Source organism: Protopterus annectens, chromosome 11.part0 (genome assembly GCF_019279795.1).
Source record: "Protopterus annectens isolate FY-2018-M chromosome 11.part0, PAN1.0, whole genome shotgun sequence".
Taxonomy (NCBI): domain Eukaryota; kingdom Metazoa; phylum Chordata; order Ceratodontiformes; family Protopteridae; genus Protopterus; species Protopterus annectens.
In genome coordinates, this window is record NC_056745.1 from 53,882,591 (window position 1) to 53,900,834 (window position 18,244).

The 18,244-nt window shown below is 38.2% G+C and overlaps 1 protein-coding gene across 1 annotated transcript in view; it reads left to right on the top strand.

The window, feature by feature from the left end:
• The window catches only part of PRKCQ (protein kinase C theta), a 537,712-nt gene extending 523,324 nt beyond the window's left edge, over positions 1 to 14,388 (top strand). The window contains exon 16 of the mRNA XM_044087168.1: positions 13,888 to 14,388. Coding sequence (XP_043943103.1) covers positions 13,888 to 14,043 — 156 coding nt within the window. The 3' untranslated portion in view covers positions 14,044 to 14,388. The remainder of the gene's footprint in view (positions 1 to 13,887) is intronic.
• The last annotated feature ends 3,856 nt before the right edge of the window (positions 14,389 to 18,244 follow it).

The window sequence follows — 18,244 nt, forward strand, 5'->3', positions numbered from 1 at the left end:
TTGTCATATACAAAGAGATGAGAGAATGGCAGAACTAAAGTTGACTGGAGAGTCTTCATCAGACAGTAGATATTCCTGCTGTTAGCAGATGAAGGTTAAAATAAAGCAGTACAATCACAAAAGGATATGTTCCGGACTGTGACAACTAACAGAGTTGTCCTAGTAGGTTTAAGTACTGAGTGACATAAAAGGAAAGTCATACATTAAGGACCTGGAATATTTGTTTTGTGGACACTTTTTAGCATAGTGGTATGTTGTGGTCTGTTGGCGCATGTTTAATTCTTTGTATAAGATAAAATGGGCTATGTTGATTCCCATACCTTGTTCTGAAACCACCTTTGAAGTATGAGGAGGTGCCTCTTCATCTTCAGTATCGGTGCATCAGTTCTGGCAAATCTGTAGTCTATTAGCAAAGTTAGCAATTTTAAATTTCTACATAAACTCCAGCTTGGTCTTATCTACCAGAAGTTCTTGTTTAAGTGTTTTGCTTCACCTTGTCCCCTGTGAATGCTTTCTCTGTTTTCCATATGTGTTTTAGGGTTTTGCAGATCTATGCTAGGATCCTTATACTATGAGTCAGGACTTACTCTTAAGTCACTTGTGTTGCTTTGTAATAGGAACTCCTACTCCACAACCTTCTCATCAAATTCTTTGCATTATAATGAAAGATAGTCAGTGCCTGCCTAGTCTGTGAGAACTAAACACTATACTAGGTAGCTCACAGCACATAGACCAAGACTGGATAAAGGACAGAAAATGCCAAAAAAAAAAGTTGGCTTAAAGTAACTCCACTAAAACCCATAGATAACCATACTTAATAAGCACAAGCTGTCACATGTACAACTGCTTCATCAGGTATTTAAAGGCTGCTTTTTGTATTAGTTTATGAGAACTGGGATACAATACTCCACTCCTTTGATCTAAATAGTCTTTTTCCTCAGACAGAATTTTCTTTTCAGTGACAAAGGAACTTCCAATTATCATTTTTACTGAATGGGTAGGTGCAATTATATCACTTGTATGATACTAATTTAAAGTAGTTTTATTTTTAAAGTAGGGTGATACTAATGTATTTGGAGAGAAATAGCATTGGGTGGAGTTGTATTATTTTAGAAGAATGATCTAGTTCTGTAATAAAATGCACTAGGCTTCATCCCCTTTCTCTACTAAACTGATATTGTGGCAAAGTTTTACCAAAGAAAACATTCATTTCTAAAGTTAATGTATTAAGTATAACATACTCCTAGGTAATGTCCACTATTTCAAGCTGTTATTAAATTACACAGAATTAGGTAAAATACTTAAAAACTGTCCATATATTGATTAATTTGCAAGAATATGCCTGTCATGTTACTCCTATTATGAAATTATTACAATGCCTGGTAGTCCAGTTTAGGATCATTTATAAGACTATACTATATGTATATGATACTCTACATTTCCCTAGGCCTTCTAGGAATGTTTGAGTTGCCACAAGGACTTGCTATAAACATCAGTATTTTTCTTAACATCTGAAGGTCATACAGCCTTTTTAATCGAGTCAAGTCCTACCATTTGGAGGTCTCTGTTCATCTCCTGAAAGGACTTCCAGTAATAAAAATCCATTTAAGAAAGATTTCAGAACCGGTCTCTCTAAACATTTTTCTTAGCAACATAATTATAAATAGAAAATCTTTCCTTTTGAATGCCAGATAGAAGTACTTAATGTTGTGACATCTCCACTTTCTGTAAATGGGGAGATATAAATGGCATTATAGGACAAAAGAACTTCAGTTAACTGGTTAACTGGTTTGTTGGATATGAAAACTAGTCATGCAGTTATTCCTCAGGACTAATAGTCACACCGGCAGCACTATGTTAGAAAAGTGCTTTGAGAAACAAAACAGATAGGCTTAATAGCAACTTGCAAAATCAGCTCTCGGGTAACAGTTCTTCAAGAAGTCAAAGCACAAGTCTCTCTCTTTCTCTCTCTCTCTCTCCCCCACACTCGGTTTCTCTTCCTAGGTCTCATACCAGTGGATGGGTGCATTTGTACTTTCAAAATAAAGAAGATAACACAAAGATTCACCCTGGAGTAGTAACAACAACAGTACCAGTAGTAGAATATCAGTAAGAAGAATAAAACAAACCTGCTGTTTTGTTTTCTGTCTTAAGAAATCTTGGCCTTGTTTTTGTTCTGTGTGAGAGACAGACGCTTTCACATTTCACATGTTTTTTCACTGGTTAATTTGAATTATGTTCTGAGTGATACTTAAATGCAAAATAAAATTATGGATCTTTGTCTTTCTCTGAAAGATTTAAAGCCTACATAAAGTAAAGCAGTGCTGGTGATTCCCTGCTAGGTGAGGAAAGTAAACCTATATTTTTTGTCTTTGACTGATAGAACTGCTTCCTGCCTTACCTCCTCCATTTTGTTTTCTGTTATAAGAAATATTGGCCTAGTGTTTTTGTTCTGTGTGAGAGACAGGCACTTAAAGTATCCAGGCTTCACATTTCAGATGTTTTTTTTTTTTTTTTTTACGTTTGACATGTTTTTTCCATTGGTTAATTTGAATTGTGTTCTGAGTGATACTTAAATACAAATTGAAATTCTGGGTCTTTGTCTGAAAGATTTCAAGTCTGCATAAAGTAAAGGACTGCTGGTGATTCTCTGCTGGGGTTTCCCACTCACCCTCCTGTTTGTTGAACTTCTTTTTAAACCTGGTGATTTTAAGCTTTCCACCTCTACTGTAAATTGAGCTTAATAATTGCCTCCCTTTCTATACTGCTGCTGATATCATGAATTATTTATTTGAATTATTCATTTGCCTTTCCTTGTGCTTATATTGAAAAAGTGAATTTTTCCTCTAATTGTCTGTCCTACTGATTTACTTTATCTGAATTCATTATCTAGCTAGTTGGATAAAGTAGTGTATGTTTACACTCTAGCAAGTACTTGTTTTTCATCAGGGTCAGTGGATTTTCCATCTAGTACACTGAAAGGTAGCCTGGTCTGTCTAGGTTGGGGAAACACTTGAGATTTCTGCATGTAGTTTCATTGGCTGGAGGGCTCATTAGTCAGCTTATCTTGTTTTTAATGCCTTTATAAATTCTGTAAAACTGAGTGGCTCTTGGCTCATTTATACAAAGCGAAGTACTTCTATTGAATAATCACACTTTTATGAGCTGTTTAAAGTTCACTGCTGTATCCATATCTTTAAGTTTGTTTGTGGTAGTAATTCACTCCAGACACTCCTTTACTGTGCTTTTACATTAGGAGAACTCTGATTGTTCTTCGAGTGGCTGTAGGTGTGTACCTGGTCTATCTGAGCTGGGAAATACACAAAAGAGCTCTTAGTATTTTTTTGCACTTCTCTTGTATACTGTGATCGTACTTCAGTGGTTTATAAAAAAACAGCTGTACTGTCTGCTGCTGCTTTGTACTGTATTACATTGTATCTGTTAGTTGCAGGGCTGTTGTAAGAAATTTGTGTGTTCTTTTCACACTTGGGCTCCAAACCAGCTATTCTACATTAAGAAGGTGTTTCTCTGCACCCATGTGGCAGACGTGTGCTGATCTAACCTGTCTGAGTTGGGGATTGCTGGTGAAAGTCTTATTGTGTACTTTCTGAATTGGCAGTTTGCTTAAAACTTGTTTCTCTTTCCTAGTATTTAAGCCTTGTGTTAGCATGGTGCTGCTCTTTGCTCAGCAGCATATAACAGTGCCCTGTATAAACGCAAAATCTAGAAGCTCAGTTTCTCCCTAAACAGCTGTCAGTGAAAGCCTTTCAAGCTTCTCTGCTGCTCTAGGAGCAACTCATTTGGGCATTGAGCAGTGTTGCCTTATTCTTTAACCTTAGCCTACACAAAGTATAGGTCCCTCTTGTAGTCTCAGTGCTACTAGTACAGTCCTGTCAAATTAACTAATTCTCTTCCCTAATAAAACATACAGTAAGAACCTGCTATCATGGATGGGCAGTTTCCATTATCTTGGTCAACCCGATAGACATGGGCATCTTGAGGCAATGTATCAATTGTCTCATGTATACTGCCAACCACTTACTCCTGAAACAAATAATTTATGTGAGAGGTGTAGGTACACCATGAAATTGGAGGCAAGACTCTCACATAAGAACAAATTGAATGCCAAACAGGTTGTCAGCATACACACACACACACACACACACACACACACACACACACACACATACACACACACTTCCCACTCTAAATAACAACATGACACATAAACTCACATATGAGTAGGTACTTACTTGTAACTTACCAAAAGATCACAAGCCTCCCAAACAGAAACCTATTACGCACATAACAATGCAAAAAACAAACACAACACATAATAACACACACACCAGTATCTCAACAAATAAGCTCATCAGGCGTCACACCACAAAAACTAATATACTGGTAATAGGTGACTCTATTGTGAGACACACGGATGTTCCCCTCTCCAGGCTGGATAAGGATTACGGTCAGCTGCCTGTCAGGTGCCAGGATCTGTCAAGTCACTTAAGCACTCATGTCACTCAACCACAACTACTAATATCACTCTGTCATAGTCCATGTGGGGTGAATAACTTGAGATGTACCTCACTGGACTATATGAAGAGAGACACAACTGAGCTCTCAGATTGTGTCACAGGCAGGTATTAGCCTAGCCTTAAGCAGCATTCTACCTTCTCCAAGGGTGATGTCACAATACAAACAAAAAATGATTGACTTTGACAATTGACTTAACTTCTGGTGTCAGTCCAAGAGGATCCAATATGTGTTAGCCTGGGAAGACATGGTTGACTGGCCATGCTGCTTTGTCAGAGATGGTCTTCATCTGTCTCCTCTAGGCTTTCAGATACTGGCAAAGACACTTGCCTCCCCCATAGTTCCTTTTTAAGCAATGTCAAAACAACAACATTTTCAACATAGAAAAATCCACTCAAGACAAAATCAAAGTTATGCTGCTTAATGCTAGGAGACTGAACAGGAAACTGCACTCCCTGGAAGCACTTCCCACCTTGGAAGATGCTGACATCTGTGCAGTCACTGAGACATGGTTCAAGGTCACAGAGAGCACCCCAGTTGTGCAAGGCTACAATGCCTTCCACACATTCAGACCCCAAAATGAGTATGAAAGAACCAAAGGTGTGTATCCATCTTCATTAAAGCCAAATACACATTTAGACTGGTTAAATAGTATGACTCTCTTGAGCTACTCCAGGTCCAACTAACTATAGGTAAAACACCCTACCATATCATTGCTAGCTATAGGTCCCCCACCATGAAACAAGTGAAGCACACTGCATACATGGACTTGCCAGAGTCACTCACTATACAGCCAAACACCTTGGTCATGGGAGATTTCAATTATCTTTCCATCAACTGAGCAACATAGCAACATACACAAGTGCAAACATGCTTGCCCCGAGGTTCCTGGACTTTGTCAATACAAATGTTGTGGAACAGTTAGTCTGCACCCCCACAAGGGGCTCAAATGTCCTAGACTTAATACATGCCAACATGGGAGGTTACAGCACTACCCCCTGTGTGTTTCCTTCCCTGGTAAAGTCAGACCATAAATCTGTCTCATTCAAAGTAACAGTCAGACCTGACACCCCCACAGGACCAAATAATCTGAAAATTTTCTCCAAAGCAAACTACAGCCTACTAAATGATGGTATAAAAAAAATTTCAAACCTCCTGCTAACACAGCCAACAGTGACTCCTATGGAGAGGAGTACACAAATGCACTGTATAGACTCAACAATACCTGACTGGATCAAAACCAGGTCCTCCTGAAAAAACAAGCCACCCTGGTGGACCTCAAGTATAAATAGGTTATACAACAGAAGAAGAAACTGAACTTATTCAGTAGAGGAAGAATACCCTTCACAGCTTGAACAAGCAAATCAGATATCTTGTAAAGTCCTCTAAAGCTAATTACAAAGCTAAATTAGCATTCCTAGCTAAGGACAATCATAAGGCATTCTTTAGCTATGTCCGAAATCTAAAAGGGAATGTCCAGCTATGCTCTGAACTTGTGGATGGTACCAGTCATACTGAACCTGAGGAAATTGCTAATCTGCTAGCTGACAGATTTGGCACAAATGTACCCCACTGTGCCCACCAGCCATACCCCAAAGCATACCTGACACCAATCCTCTGCCTAGTATCTCCAAAAAACAGGTCATATCCACACTCTCCGAGGCCAAAATCATGGTCTCTATGGGACCAGATAACATCCCAGGCTGCTTACTAAAAAATCTAAAACAAGACCTAGCAGAACCACTTGGCACTCTGTTTAACCACAGCCATCTGGGGTGAATGACTTGAGACATACCTCAACTTCAGCACTGGCTTTGTTCCAACAGAGTGGAGAACAGCAAGAATAATCCCTTACATAAAGGGAGCCATCAAATGATCCTGGGAACTATAGAGCCATAAGTCTAACCAATTATCTGCAAGGCCATGGAAAGAATCATCATAGGTTCATAGATTCATAGGTAGGTACTAGGCTGTCAGCCCAAGGGCCTAAGTAAGCCTAGCCAACAAAGTTCCCTGGCTTATGCCACCCAAGAAAGTTATTTTCCTGTGCTCCTGTCGAGCAGAGGCACAGAAGTGATCCCCGGGGTGTATTTCCTATTTCCCATCCACTCATCAAGATTTTTCTTGAAGAGTGCTAATGAGGAACTTTGCTTGACATAGCTGGATAGCTTGTTCCAGAGTATGGGAAGTCTCCGGGACAGGAATCTACCTCTCCAGCATGACCTGTTTATTGTGGTGACAAGGTTTAGGTCCCTAGAGCCTGTAGCATGTCCAACAGCTTTGGGTTTGCCATAGCTTTACATGTTAGGCAGAGATCTCCACAGAGTAGGCAATATGCTACAGAGTAATGCTGGAGTTTTTTGAGATGGTTAGTGTAGGGCATCTGTTTGAGGCCAGTAATCCTCTTCATGAGGTAATTCTGTGGCCTTTCCAGCTGCTGCAGATGTCTTGTGAGGTACATTCCAAAAGGGGCATTGTACTCGATAATGGGTCTAATGAGTGCCGAGTAGAGGAGAACAATTACCTCTTTTTTCCTGGATGAGAACCCTTTTGTGATGAGGTGTGCCACATAGAAGGATTTCCTGACTACTGTGGCGGTGTGATTATCAAAGGAGAGACTACTGTCCACCTGTGTCCCAAGGTCTCTTATCACATATTCAGCGTTAAGTAGACTGCCGTTTATGTGGTAGTTCATGGGTGCAGAGTTTTTACCAAAGGGGATGACAGTGCACTTTTTGGCACTGAGCTTGAGGCCATGCCTCTGACACCAGGAATCTGTCTCAGTGAGGCCCTTCTGAAGGATGTCCACATCATTTGGGGACTCGGCTATGGCTCCTAGTTTGTAGTCATCTGCGGAATTCATTAGCCAGAGGTGTTCTGTGTTAGCCTGTACTTCAGAGAAGTAGATACCAAACAGGAGAGGTCCCAGGACTGAACCCTGTGGTACTCCGCTTGTCACTGGTTTGTAGTCAAATTTGGAGTCTGCAACTTTTACAGTGTGGGTTATGTCAGTGAGCCAGTTGGCAACCCATCTTGTGACATAGGGATTTATACCTAGTTTAGTGAGTTTAGCTATAATTCCAGAATGGGGATGGTGTCAAAACACTTGGTGAGGTCAAGATAGGCTGTGTGAACCACCTTACCCTCATCCACAGCCTTGGTGACTGCATCAAAGAAGTTGATCAGGTTCAGGAGGCATGATCTGCCTTTCACAAACCCGAACTGGATGGGGTCCAGAGTCTGGAGTTTACCAATGTCTTTGTTCATGAGTTCCATGCTGATACATTCCATGGCCTTGCAGACCAGGCTCGTCAGGCTAATAGGGCGATAATTCCCAGGATCAGTGCTGGCTCCTCCTTTGTGGAGTGGGATAACTGTTGCTGTGCACCATTCAGTGGGCACAAAGCCTGATGTGAGACTATGATTGAACATGGTGCTTAGGTGAGGAGCCAGTTCATTCTGAAGTTCATGTAAAACGCAGCCTGGGATGTTGTCCAGTCCCATGGATGCTGTGTTTTTGGTTTTAGAGAGTGCAGCTTTTACCTGCATAGATGTGATTACAGGGACTCTGCATTCTTCCTGTATAGATATCGCCCCTTTAGGGGATGAGAGGGGGGTAAAGTTAGCACTGAACCTATTTGCCAGGATGTTGGCAATATCAGTTGGTTCTGTAATTTTTGTGCCGTTGTGCTGTAACTTAGAGCAGATTTGGGTTTTGCCATTGAGATTCTTGACATAGCTATAGAATGCTTTGTGATGATTTTGTTTTCATAGCAAGTTTTGGAGGATCTTATAAGGGATCTCAGCTTCTTACTGAGGCTGAGCAGGGAGCTCCTCCACTCATGGGATTTTACTCTCTTTTGCAACAGTTTCTTTCTTCTGTTGTAGAGTTTGTTTATGGCAGGAGACTACCAGATTGGCTTCCTTTTTTTGGAGGATAGCTTCATGGTTCTGTTTGGGATCGCATGATCCATGTACTCGTATAAGTGCTTATAGAGTGCATTTGTGTAGGATGCAGCAGTCATAACTGTATTGTCCATCTGCATGGGTGTCATGAAGTTAACCACTTCTGTCTTAAGAAGCATAAAGTTGGTGTTGGAGAAATTTTTTACCATGGTTTCCTTAATGGTGGGTGGGAGTGGGATTCGGATATGTAGGGTGATTAGCTTATGGTCGGATCTGAGCAATGAGGAGTTGACTTCAGGTGTGGAACACCGGTCACTCATGTTGGTAATGACTAGGTCTAGGATATTGTTGCCCCTGGTGAGGGTGTGGATAAGTTGATCCAGGGCACTGGAATTTATGAATTCCAGAAAGTGTTGAGCAAATGAGTTGGTACATGAGTAGTTTTCCCAGGTAATGGTGGGGTAGTTGAAATCACCCATTATTAGGGTGTTTGGTTGAACCCTAGTATTTTCCAGTATATCAAGAAAAGAGGAGTGGGAATCCTGGGGCATGGTGGGAGGATCTGTAGCAAGCTACAGTTTGGATTGCAGTTTTGCCCAGAGTTAGTTGCACTCAGATACATTACGCTGCTCAACTAGCCTGGAGGTGTGGATATCCTTAATGAATATGGGCACACCTCTGCCTTTGGTGTTCTGGTCCAGGTTAGATGGCCGAAAAGTGTGGTATGAGTTATAGCCTGGTAATGCAGGTTTGCTCTCTAGAGCCTTGAACCAGGTCTCAGTCACTGCACAGATATCAATGTTCTCCATTTTAAGGAGTGCCTCGAGTGAGTGCATTTTGAGATTTAGACTTCTAGGATTGAGTAGCATTACCCTCAGTTTTTGCTTGCCTGTTCCTCTTGCAGTGGTGAATTTGTCATTTGAACCTTGCCTAAAAAAGGCACTATAGGGGCGGCAAGACCCTTAGCCAGTATCCAGACTCCCAAGGGCGACAGGTGCAGGCCATCTCTGGTAAACATCATGGTCTGTTGACCATGTCATCCAAGGCAGACAGATACTGGATCCCCTTAGAATGACACCAGAAGCTTAGCCAATTGTTGAAGTCAATCATTTTGTCTTTGTACTGTGGTATCATTCTGGGCTATGGCAGGATGCTACTCAGGGCTAGGGTCATACCTGCCTGGTATGAACCTATTATCAGTTTGCCATCCATTCCTTATTTCAATATTACTAGCTTATTTTTTAATGTGACATAGGCAATTTATTCCTCAAGGGCAACAGGCACGTTATTTGTGGATGAAACAATTAAATATAAAGTTGTTTTCTAGCAGCAACCTCTTCATTAGTTATATATCTCTTTAATGTGGAATTATTTAGATGACTTTTACTTCTGCAGTGATTGTGAATATTTATTGATACTTGTGGATTTTAGAAGTTTGAGTAGACTTTTATGATGGAAATGTTCTGAATTTGACAGTTTTGTCATTATTGGTGCATCCATTTTGTTTCATTATTTACTGGAAAAATGTTCAAAACAATAAATTTAAAACACCCTCTAACAACTGTAGTGTATTATACTAGAAGTATAATTTAATACAATCAGGAAGGTGTATCAAAGAACACATGTATATTTCGTGTGCAAGGGGCCTATGATTTGAAAATAGCCCAAAGTTAATCTTTATCTGCCACTGGCCAGATGTATTTTCTTTGAATGTGGGTTTCAAGGGCAGAGAAGTTTTAATGCTAAGCTGTTTTCATTGTGAGATTGCATTGCTTTGTTTAGCAGATGTCTATTAGTGTTTGTGCTGTAAAATGTAAAATAAAACTTTGAAATCCAAATAATTGTAGAAGTAAAGCAGTATGCACATTGCAGACAGTGTTTATGGTAAATGGGATGAAATGGCCAATTAATGGGGCATTGGAATGGCTGCAGGGGGAGGGCTGTATATGGGGGAGGCCCCATTCAACCATGATTTTGTGAGGGGGAAAGGATGGCAAACTCAAAGACAGTCCCAGGTGGCACAAACTGTAGCCACTGATCAGAAGGCCATGAATAATGACTTTTGGAGGTCCTAGTAAACTATAATATTCTTTTGCTAAGATTAGAATACTGCCTACCATTAAATGCCCTACTTTTACCATAAATCCCACATAATGCAAGTCACTGAAAACAAAATCCTAAGGTCCTTAATCTTCTCCCTTCCCAGTGAACATCATTTCTACACATTTAAAAGAAAATGGATACCATTTACTACAGCGTCTGGGTCTCTAGGGCCATATTTTGGTTGTCTGTTCTTCAGTTTGCATTTGAAAGTTGATATCCCGCAATTCCATTGGAGTGGAAGGGGTTACATAATTATGTATGGGCATTTTATGTTTATCAGCGTACAGATTTGTACCTATTTTTCATGGGCCTTTGCCCAGATTTTTGATGTTTCCAGATTGAGAGGTATGCAGTGATCTGCACTACATACTGGACAGGGGTGCCTCAACCGTTACTGTGCTTAACAGCAGTGATTTACAAAGGAAAACAATGATTTGTACTACGTATTGTTCAGGGGTGCCAGTACTATTACTGTGCTTAGCAGTGATTTACAAAGGAAAACAGTGATCTGTACTACACACTGGACAGGGGTGCCTCTACCGTTACTGTGCTTAACAGCAGTGATTTACAAAGGAAAACAATGATTTGTACTACGTATTGTTCAGGGGCGCCAGTACTATTACTGTGCTTAACAGCAGTGATTTACAAAGGAAAACAGTGATCTGTACTACATACTGGACACGGGTGCCTCTGCTGTTACTGTGCTTAAAGCATTCCTTTGGCAGACTATGTTTCCTACAGCATGTTTCCTGATCATATCTGGAAGTACTTCCCATCTGTCAATTACATGTGTTTAGACCAAATATTTTAATATAAATGTGCTGTCAAACAATTGCTTTAGATCAAAATGTTTGTATGAATTGTGTATCATGCAAATATGTGTTCTACCAAGTTACATAGACCCATATATAGACAGATATTGCATACTGTTGTATAAATTATTGAGTTGTCATTTGCATATATTCAATGGGCATTCACTACAGGTGGTTTAAGGTGTTACACAGTGAAGGCTTTAGCTTTTTTCTGGCTTTCTTGATGTTAATATATTTATTTTTGTGTGAGAGAAAATGCATATATATGGCATTGCAAGGACAAAAATACTTATTAGTAAATATTATATTTCATACTGACATATATGTCAAATCTTACACAGTAGTATAATATCAGCATAACATGCATGTTTAGAGCTCCTTTTAAAATATTCAGCACACTCAACTTTGTATAGGAACAATGAACTTTCCCATTTTTTTTAATTATAGAGAAAAAAAAGAACTTGTCAGAATTTGCTTAGCTGTATGATTTAAATTATTGTAATATACTTAATTTAATTTGATTGGCAATTGCCTCAATTTGATTACTGAGTAGTAATACAGGCTACTATATTTATTCAATTAGATCCAGGGTGGTGGTGCTGCAGTAGCGTTGTCAACTCACAGTAAGATGCTGTCCGGTTCACTTCTCAGCTAGAGCGTCTTCTGCATGGAGACATGCGTGAATGGGCATACCTTCGTTGAAGGTTGTGCATCAGGGCCGGTAACTCGGCATGTAAAAATCAACTACCAATCATTAGTGGACCGGAGTTCCACTGTGGCGACCCCTAACCGGGAAAAGCCGAAAGACACAAACAAACAAGCAATGTTGCCCTGCTTTCTAAGCCAGAAAAAAATCTGAACATACATTGCTTTGCTGTTGTTTAGAAGAAATTTCTTTCTGCTGTACAAAATATGATTCAGTCATTTGGCATGCATTAAAATAAATAAATATTTACATACCTACAAATAAATATGCAGTTATCTGGTGTCATTACTCTTGTTTGTTAAACTGTACAGTGTGTTAAATCAAAATACTGGGTTGGATATATTGTATTGACTCATTACATGACATGCTAAAATTCAGTACCTGGAAATAATCCATAGCAGATGGTTGACATAATGATTTTGCAGTTGTAAGTAAACAAACCATAAGCAAGAATAAAACACTTCCACATAGATTTCTGCAACAGCTCAAGGAGAAAATTATTTTCATTCTTCCACATTTCCAAGAACACATTGTCTAATGTATGCAGGCTATTTCAAGTTATAAAATGTTTTTAACAAGCGTCCATAATTCTTGTTTTTTCAAACTGTAAGCCTTTTTAGAGAAAGGTAGAGAGAGGGAAAGTGTGTGTGTGTGTGTGTGTGTGTGTGTGTGTGTGTGTGTGTGTGTGTGTGTGTGTGTGTGTGTGTGTGTTTTTATTCTGAAAGTGTTGAGCTTTGGGGGTTATTTTCATGTAAAGGTCAGAGCTTTGGGTAAACAACAGGTATGACCTACAGTAATGAATTTTTGACAGTGCTAAATGCCATCCCTTAGAACTCACAGTTACCTAGTGTATGTAGATAGAAGGACACAGCAAGGCCCCAAGAGTTTAAAAGGTATCTATGACATTTGAGATCAAAGCATTCAGCCAACATTTGCAATAAGGTTCATTAAAACCATTATCTCAAACAGTTGGCAATAGTGCAGAAGCATCATATATGCTGTATATGATATAGATGAATCAGTGTGTGTTCTGAAATACTTACATATGCCTCTATAAAAGTCATACTTTCCAATAAATCTCTAGCTCCAAAATACACCTCTCAACCTGTTAGCACAGGAAATTTGGATAAAGCCTAGAATAATGGGTGAACAAAGGCCCAAAAATAGGGACAGATTTTAAATATTGCTCTTATAAACTTAGAACATTGATAGAAAAACTGGATTTGTATTATTGCGCATTTTCAGAATTATGTGAAGTCTGAAACTCAAATCTATGTCATTGTTTAATGACTTGAATCCTCACTGATTTGATAGAAAACCACAAATTTTATAAGGAACATACCAAACATATGAGGCAAAATCTGGACAATTGAGAGGTTTGCTACCAAATACTCTATAGCAATGATCATAGCTGCCAAATATTTGATTCTGTAAAATAAAAATTAGTAAAATGCTATGTTCTTTATTTAACATAAAATGGCATATCACTGAGAGTTTAAAAGCTGATTGAAGAATTTTCACTTTGGAAAACAATAATCATGTAATAATTATTTAATTTGGCCTTTGAACGACCAGAACTTTATAGTTGTCCTTAAATTACACTGCATCATTTCACATGAATTTATATTGATGCTATCAAGTTAGGTACTAGAAAATGCCATTTATTTGAAGAGTTTTCATACATTGATGTTTGTGGAAATTAAAGTATCGCTAGGTTTATAATGGAAATGTTATGTCTTACTAAACTGAATGTAGCATTAGGTTGCATGTGTACAATTAAGTTTTCTTTATTCATTAATTTTCTATGTTTTTTTTCTTTTCCAGAAATCACCTAGTGACTGCAGTAACTTTGACAAGGAATTTCTCAATGAAAAGCCCAGACTGTCATGCGCAGACAGAACCCTTATCAATAGCATGGACCAAAACATGTTCAAAAATTTCTCATTTATTAATCCTAAAATGGAAAGATTAATGTCCTGATATTTTCCCACCAAAGTGTGTTTGAATCAGAAATAAAAAAAGAAACTGTAAGTGGGAATAACGACAAAGGAGAACACGTTTGTACAACACTTCAATCCGCAGCGGTTTACATCCTCATAAAAGACATTAATATTTGCACTTGTGAAAGGCCAGTCCAGCGTAAATGTGTATCCTATGTAATGATATCACGTGGCATTCATTGTAATGTGTGTTCCGTTTGTGACATACTTAAGCTAGCAATAGGATGTCCCAGGTATTTATAAAACATTAATCTAAAATATATCCACAATTATCATACATTTCTGTGTCTTATAAAAATAAACGTCTGACTTGTAACAATTTGAATGCTGTAGATAATTTGATTTTTATTGCTATAAAGATTGGGGTATAACACTTTTTTGCCAGTATGGTGATTCTCCTTTCTATCTCTAGTGCCAAAGACAAGAAAAGAAAACATTTAGTGCAATAAAATACCTCAGTTTTGTTTATTTTTGAGACAGTATTTACAGTGTGTGTGTGTGTGTGTGTGTGTGTGTGTGTGTGTGTGTGTGTGTGTGTGTGTGTGTGTGTGTGTGTGTGTCTGTGCTCATATGCACAAGTGTGCATGTATGTGTGTAGATTTACAAAATGGCGAAAAAGAAAATAACAGAAACATTTAACCAGTAAAAGGTAGGTTCATATCCTCCTTCAGACAATAATGTGATAGCCTGTATTTACTAAATATCAGGAAAAGTGCATGCTGCAGAGGACAATAACAGTGTTTGTCAGAACAAGTTCAAATCAAAGCCATTTCCTGTCATACAAAACCCCAATGACGGAGAAATATAAAACAAAGTAACTTCTCCCAATATATGTTTTTGCCCAATAATAACTATTATTTGTGAGGTGGATGTCCAAAAAAATCTATCATTTTACTGTTCCATGGGCTGGTGAATGTAAAAAATGGGGTGGCAGTGTTCAAATAATCCAGAAATAGTTTGGCGTCTTTCTCATCTCCTTTCCATAATATTAATATATCATCCAAAACATGATTGTATAACATTATATGGTCTTTGTAAGGGGAGTGAAAAACAAAAACTTCCTCCCAATGTAGAAGCACCAGGTTTGCAAAGCCAGGGGCACACTTCCCCCCATGGCTACACCTGATATCTGGTGAAATAATTCACATTCAAAACTCAAATAATTGTTTTTTAATACAATTTCCATTAAGTCAACAAGGATGTCAGTTTTATCACCATCTAACTTCCTACTTTTAAGGAGGCTCTCCCTAAAATAGTTTAAGCCTTCTTCATGTGGAATAACCGAAAAAAGGTTTACCACATCTGTGGTGAGGAATGAAAATTACCTAGATCATTCATGGCACCCAAACGCTCAAGGCAAAGCCAAGAGTCCCTTAATATGTGTTCAGTCCCAGTTACAACCTGTTGTGTTCCTTTGTCCACAAATGATGCCATGGGTTCTGTTTTAGAGCCCTTTGCCACAACAATCGGCTTAAATGGAGGATTGTTAATATTTTTGTGGATCTTGGGGATCCCAAAAATAACAGGCATAACTGGATATTCTACACTAAAGTAGGTAAATTCATTTTTTTTATTCCCTCCCTGAAAAAGAGCATCACGTAAATAGAGAGCTATTCTGTTGTATGCAATATTCTTCTTTTTAGAGACTCTTTGATAGGTGGAATAATCATTCAATATTCCATGCATTTTTGCCACATAGTCAAAATGAGACATAACAACCCCCCCCCCTTGTCTGGTTTCATTATTCTCAATTCTTTGTTGTCAGCCAGTTCTAATAAAGTTTTCCTTTCTTCACTGCTAAGGTTATCACACTAATGTTAATGTTTCTTGTTTTTACCATAATCTTTCTCAACTCATTAATGCACATCTTCTCAAAAATTGTTACATCTTTGTGAGCAGGAGGTATAAATGTACTTTTCCTTTTTGGTGTTATAGATAAGATGATAGACAAGGGGGGTTGTCATTATGTCCCATTTTGACTATGTGGCAAAAATGCATGAAATATTGAATGATTATTCCACCTATCAGAGTCTCTAAAAATGAGATCAATATTGCGTACAATTGAATAGCTCTCTATTTATGTGATGCTCTTTTTTAGGGAGCAATAGATGAAAATGAATTTAACTACTTTAGTGTAGAATATCCAGTTACGCCTGTTATTTTTGGGATTCCCAAGATCCACAAAAATATTAACGATCCTCTATTTATTTATTTATTTTACATTTGTTGACCGGGCTAGTCTAGCTGGATATATTTCCATTTTCAGTAGAGGCCCGGGGAGAAAAGCTCCACACAGAAATACACATAAAAAGGAAAAAAAAAACCTTATAATTAAAAAGCAATTACAATAATAACAAATGGCAATATAATATCAAAAAACTTAATTAAAGAAGATATATCAAAAGTCTAACTTGTATGAGTAACTAAGATTCAGGTTAAAGGATGAGATGACAGTAAGAAAACTGATATAGGGTGACAAAGGGCTCTAAAACAGCAATCATGGCATCATTTGTGGACAAAGGAATACAACAGGTTGTAACTGAGACTGAACACATATTAAGGGACTCTTGGCTTTGCCTTGAGCATTTGGGTTCCATGAATGATCTAGGTAACTTTTCATTCCTCACCACAGATGTGGTAAACCTTTTTTCGGTTATTCCACATGAAGAAGGCTTAAACTATTTTAGGGAGAGCCTCCTTAAAAGTAGGAAGTTGGATGGTGATAAAATTGACATCCTTGTTGACTTAATGGAAATTGTATTAAAAAACAATTATTTGAGTTTTGAAGGTGAATTATTTCACCAGATATCAGGTGTAGCCATGGGGGAGAAGTGTGCCCCTGGCTTTGCAAACCTGGTGCTTCTACATTGGAAGGAAGTTTTTGTTTTTCACTCCCCTTACAAAGAGCATATACTTTTATACAATCATTTTTTGGATGATATATTAATATTATGGAAAGGAGATGAGAAAGACACCAAATTATTTGAACACCACCACCCTATTTTTTACATTCCCCAGCCATTGAAACAGTAAAATGATAGATTTCTTTGGACATCCACCTCACAAATAATGCGGAGGGTCTACAAAGTAACATTTATAGGAAAGAAACGTATTGCAACTCTCTTTTACACTATCATAATTGCCACCCACTTCACCAATGTAAAAGTATTATAAAGGGTCAGATAGTTAGCTTGTCACATTTGGTTAGTGTCAACAGGGTATACCAAGAAGAGTTATATACCCTGATTGGTATGTTTCTAGAAAGTGGTTACCCTCTGAAATTACTTTTGCAGGTGTGCAATGAAGTAACAAAGAGGAGAAGTACATCCTTTACCCCGATTTTATGGGGTTTACAGAAGAAAACTGTACCTCAAAAACCAGATGCCTTTGTACTGAGATACAATCATCAGACGCCCACATTATTGGAAACAATCAGGAGAGGATGGGATATGAGTGTTGACGAAAATATGAAGGAAAGACTGGGACTGATCCCTAGAGTAGTTTTTAGTAGGGGTAATAATATTAAAAACATTTTGGAGAGGCCAGTCTCTAAAAAAGCAAACTTGAACTATGTATAAATGTGGGGCATGTAAGTACTGTAAATATATTAATGATGGCCCATATGTTGTAGTACAAGGGCACAACAGGTCTTTATCATGTTCGGGTAGATGTTGTAACACATCTATGCTGGTTTATTTGGCTACTTGTACCAGCTGTCCCGGGTTTTATGTGGGCAAAACTATATGGAGGCTCAGAGACAGAATAGCAGAGCATCTTAGAGCCATTAAAAATAATGACACACACAATGCCTTGTTCATTCACAGCACCACTTGCCCCAATTTTAAAAAGTTTATTTTCTTTGTTGTTGATTGGGTCATTCCTGGTGAAAGGGATGGGGATGACAAACTTAGAGTTGAGTTAATGGAATACAAGTGGCAAATTAGACTTAATGCAACCAGCCTCCCTGGATTGAATGATAACACATCTATCATGCCAGTTTTAAAACAAAGGGCTACTGAAATTTAATAACTGCTTAAGTTTTCCCTCAGCATTTGAAGAAGTTTTCATTATTCAACTGTATTGAGTTTATTTGTGTAAATTTATTAAATGTTTTAATTTCATTCATATGAACAATAGAAAACATATATATATATATATATATATATATATATATATATATA